The sequence below is a fragment of the Mus musculus genome, chromosome 7 (assembly GCF_000001635.26).
Source record: "Mus musculus strain C57BL/6J chromosome 7, GRCm38.p6 C57BL/6J".
NCBI lineage: Eukaryota > Metazoa > Chordata > Mammalia > Rodentia > Muridae > Mus > Mus musculus.
Window position 1 is genome coordinate 19,576,416 of NC_000073.6, and position 4,622 is coordinate 19,581,037.

Below are 4,622 nucleotides of genomic sequence, written 5' to 3' on the forward strand. Positions count from 1 at the left end.
CTCCTGCCTCTGATTCCAACATGGAGTACTGGGATTACAGTGTGTACTACCACCACCTCGCCCCCCTCCCCAAAAAAAAAGGCTTTAAAAATTTTTTTTGTTTGGTTTTGGTTTTTTTGGGGGGGTTGTTTGTTTTGGGGGGGCTTTTCCAAGACAGGGTTTCTCTGTATAGTCCTGGAACTCACTCTGTAGACCAGGCTGACCTCAAATTCAGAGAAAAGCCGCCTGCCTCTGCCTCCTGAGAACTGGGATTAACGGCGTGCACTTTATGGACATTTTATGTAGTGACCACTCCCTCTTACTGCCGCCCTCCATACCCACATTTTAAGGGTTATGGCGTGCTAGATACTGGAGAAATGGGTTGGTTTGGGATGTAGACCAGTCGGTGGAGAGTGCTTGCTTAGAGTGCAAGAGGTTCTGAGTCCCATGCCCAGTGCCACATAATGCAGGTGTAGTGATGCACCCTGTAAAACCACCGCAGGAGAGGTGGAAGATCAGAAAGTTCAAAGCCATCATCCGTTACATAGCTAGTTCGGGCTTAAAAGACAAAAAAGAAAGAAAATGGTTTAAAGTGAAATTTTCTTAGTATACGTCCCCTCAGTGAGATGTCCACCACTTCTCGCTTGGGGCGTGAGGCGCGGGATCCCGATGCTAAGGTATCACCAGGGCCGGGGGGTGGGGTGGGGGCGAGGAGAGGGATATTGAGAAGAGCTTTTTTGCACCCTCCCGGGTGAAATCAAGGCCTGTGGAGGAGGGCACAATTTGCATACAGGTCCCTGGGCAGCGGGCTGGGCGGGGAAGGTCGAGTTTGACCTCCGAGACTGGCCCCGTAAAGACCCCGCCCCAGTGGGCGGAGACAAGGTAGGACCAGCACGTGTAAAAAGTTCGGCGCGGGTCGCCCAGAGCCACTCACTCACCTGAGCGCCTGGCCACCGCGCGGATTACCTGGATCTGCGCCCTCTCCCCATGTCCCGCCGCAAGGCCGGCCGCGTGCCTCGCCGCGTAGATCCCGATACCGACACCGACATTGAGATGCCCGATCTTGTCATGGATGTAAAGCCGGACCTCGACTTGAGGTCCCTGGCGCAGGGGCCCTGGATCGCGAGGGACATGCCCATATCGGATGTGAAGCGTCAACTCCAAACTGCCTCGCGCCCACTCGGCGCGCCCAGCACGTGTGCCCCGCGGATGCCTCTGAGTTCTAAGTCTTCCGGTGAGTCCCTAGCCCTCGCCCCTGCTAGTATCGGGACCTTCGGTGCTTCTCCCCTGGGGATGGCCCCGGGACCAGCCTGGCCTCCCCAGCCCTCCCCTCTGATCTCCGGGTTTCCCCCTCTCCAGCTTGGAGCCCTCACCCGGAGCCGGGCTCCACCCCACCATTCACCACCCGCTTCCTCCCTGCAGACCGCCAGCCATGGACCGACAAGCACCCAGATCTGTTGACCTGCGGCCGTTGCGGGAAGATCTTTCCATTAGGGGCCATCATCGCTTTCATGGATCACAAAAAACAAGGCTGTCAGCTTCTCCAAGTCTCCGACCCCATCTCAGGTAAGTAATTCAGGGTGCAGTTCACTCCTGATCCAGGGTTGGGCTTCCTGCCCTGCGGAGGAGCTAAGGTGGACAGATGGGGCACCAATCATTACTTCCCTTTTCTCCTTGATCCCCTTAGGGTAGAACCTAGGCGTGGCTTGGTCTTGCCTGTCCTAGGGCAGGGACTAGAGATGGGGCGGGGGCTGGGCAGCGAGAGGAAGGCCACCCACAAGGTGTGGCCAGCCCCAGAAGACTGGCCCGGGGTTTTGCCATACACCCCTAATTTAGTTTCACTTCTCCTTTCCCGTGGACAGAAATAACTGACCAGGTGGCTGGACCGGGGTTGGCAGTAGGGACCTGGTGGAGGATGGGACAGTGGCCTGGGGAGCCGAATGGAGGGTACTGCACCTATTGTGTTTTGATCCTTCTTATTGAGGTTCAGACAGTTCAGAACCAAGGAAGGGGCATCAGGCTTGTTCCCCTTCCGGATCTCCCAGCCCCTGGGAAGCCCCTGGTCTGGGTGCTGCATACTGTCCTATATGGAGAGGAATTAAAACTGCGTGATGGTTGGTCCATCGAGTGAGCTCTTGTTGGCTGTGAGATTTTAAAATTTGATCCGAACTTGAATTTCCAGCTCCCAGTGTGGTGCCCAGGTGGAACTTGGGAAATGTAATTTTATTTGGGCCTGGGCCAGGGAGGGTCTGTAATCCAATCAGCTTTGGTTAAGGGAGGGGCTAAGATGGGTTCACCTGAATAGCAATAGGGGCACTTGATGTGGGTCACTGCTAAGTTTAACATTTTAGGCGGGGTCTCATACTAGCCTAGGCAGCTGGTATTACTGTTATTATAGGCCTGGATAGCTGTGGGTACTTTGTTTCTTGAGACTGGGTTTCTATAGGGCCCTGAGTGGCCTAGAACTCTATGTAGACCAAGCTGGCCTCCAAGTCACAAAGATCTGCCTGTCTCTGCCACCCGAGTGCTGGGATTAAAGGCGTGTGCCACCACCTCTGGTTTAGCTTTGTGTATTTTGATATCTGAGGCAGCTGGAATTTGAGGGCTTATAGGGACCAAAGCTCTCAGCTGTCTCCTATTTGAGGTCACAACCCTGGAAGGGGCCCCTCAGATTCTCATACTCTAGCAACTGAGAAACAGGCAGAGAGGATAGATCTAGTCCAAGATTACACAGCTGCATCTCACCTGGAAGTTCTAAATTAGGGGAAGGGGACAGCAATGTGGTGAAGTCCATTAAATAATGTTAGCTTTTATTTCACTACAGTTTGACAAGCCTCTGCTTGGCTTTGGCCTATTATCATAAAGGCTACCTCATCCAGGACTGTCTGGGGTTGGGCTATCTAAAGTCAAGTAGGTCTGGGAAGTGTGTCCTATAGACACTTCTAGACACCATGAGTCTAGAAAAACATCAAATTTGGAATCCAGACACCAGCCTATCTTCCCCAGTAAGTGGTGTTTCTGTGCCAGGCCCCAGCTCTGAGCTTTCATACTAAGATCTGCTTCCCCAATGCCTTAGTGCTCCCCCCCTCCCCCCCACGAACAGCAAAACCTGTTTACACTTCAGGAGGTTCCCTGAGGGCAGCATCTGTCATGCAGAGTCCCATTGGGGTGGTACTGTTGGCCTAGCAGTGATTCCCGGTCCTTTCTTCCCCTTCCAGAATCCAAAGAGCTGAAGGCTCTGAGCTGCCTCCAGTGTGGCAGACAGTACACTAGTCCTTGGAAGTTGCTGTGCCACGCCCAGTGGGACCATGGGCTATGCATCTACCAGACACAACACCTAGATACCCCAGAGGCTCCGCTGCTGGGCCTGGCTGAGGTGGCAGCAGCCATGTCAGCAGTGGCAGTGGTGGCGCCAGTTGAAAGCAAGCCCCCTCCAGTGAGCAGTGCTGCCCGGCGGAGCCCCACCTGTGATGTGTGCAAGAAGACCCTCAGCTCTTTCAGCAACCTCAAGGTCCACATGCGTTCCCACACTGGTGAGCGACCCTACTCCTGTGACCAGTGTTCCTATGCCTGCGCTCAGAGCAGCAAGCTCAACAGACACAAGAAGACCCATCGGCAGCTGGCACCCGGGAGCCCCTCCACTTCTGCCAGTAGCAGGGGAGTCTCCCCAGCAGCCCCTCCTGAACCAGCTGCCTACGCAGCTGCTCCAGCCAGCACACTCCCAAGCCAGACTGTGGAGAAGGCTGGAGCTGCAGCCACAGCAGGAGTCCAGGAACCTGGGGCCCCTGGCAGCGGAGCTCAAGGGGGTCCAGGTTTTGTTGGCTGGGGAGCCCCTGCCAAAGTAGAGAGGACTGACCCTGTAAAGATCGAGAAGACAGCACCTAGGAAGAGTCATGGGCCTGGGGGCAAGTGTGAGTTCTGCGGGAAGTCCTTCACCAACAGCAGCAACCTGACCGTGCACCGACGTTCACACACTGGTGAGCGGCCCTATACCTGTGACCAGTGTCCCTATGCTTGTGCCCAGAGTAGCAAGCTCAACCGCCACCGTCGCACCCATGGTCTGGGGACTGGTAAAACTGTCAAGTGCCCGCACTGCCTTGTGCCCTTTGGCTTGCAGGCCACACTGGACAAGCACCTGCGGCAGAAGCACCCAGAGATGGCCTGAGCCATATTCTCTGTACAGGTGTCACTAAAGCAAGTGGAAATGGGCAGGCACTTTAGTCTTTTCTCTGTGTGAATAAACCATCTCCTTTTTATTCTTATGCCTGGACTTTCTTGGGGTGTCTGAGGTGGGAGGTTCCCCCACTATAGTGTGGCCAGCTGGACAGACCGGTTTGGAGTGGGGGGTTGAGTGCCCTGGGCACTGGAGGACTGGCACAGAAAGCCGTGCTCCCGGTTCTTGGTGTGGGTGAGGCCAGGGGCAGGGAGAGGCCTGGACCTGTCACCAGAGGCTCCTGGGCGCAGTCCAGTCCTAGCCCGTCATCCACTGGCCCTGTCCACACATGCCACAGTCTGGGCCCTTGACTGGATTGGCCCCTTCCTCCTGCCCCTGCAGGCCTCACCACACCCTGCAGGCTACAGCACCTGCAGCGGTCTCCAGCTGCGTCTCGCCTGGAAGTTCTAAATAAGGGGACAGCATGTGG

At 55.7% G+C, this 4,622-nt stretch overlaps 1 protein-coding gene across 2 annotated transcripts; it reads left to right on the forward strand.

Annotated features, from left to right (window-relative positions):
• The first annotated feature begins 871 nt into the window (after positions 1-871).
• Zfp296 (zinc finger protein 296) lies at positions 872-4,241 on the forward strand. Of its 2 annotated transcripts, NM_022409.2 has the most exons (3): positions 872-1,213; positions 1,402-1,545; positions 3,198-4,241. In NM_022409.2, the coding sequence occupies exons 1-3, from the start codon at positions 967-969 to the stop codon at positions 4,142-4,144; spliced, it is 1,338 nt and encodes a 445-aa protein (NP_071854.2). In that variant the 5' UTR covers positions 872-966; the 3' UTR covers positions 4,145-4,241. The 2 variants fall into 2 exon arrangements, with proteins under 2 accessions (NP_071854.2, XP_030098724.1); XM_030242864.1 differs by lacking the exons at positions 872-1,213; positions 1,402-1,545 and adding an exon at positions 1,807-1,855.
• The last annotated feature ends 381 nt before the right edge of the window (positions 4,242-4,622 follow it).

Excerpts from the sequence above, each read along its gene's own strand:
- Zfp296 (NM_022409.2), top strand. The coding sequence starts at position 967 with ATGTCCCGCCGCAAGGCCGGCCGCGTGCCTCGCCGCGTAGATCCCGAT. Across the intron at positions 1,214-1,401 it reads TCTGAGTTCTAAGTCTTCCG|ACCGCCAGCCATGGACCGAC; the intron begins GTGAGTCCCTAG and ends TCCTCCCTGCAG. Across the intron at positions 1,546-3,197 it reads AGTCTCCGACCCCATCTCAG|AATCCAAAGAGCTGAAGGCT; the intron begins GTAAGTAATTCA and ends TTCCCCTTCCAG.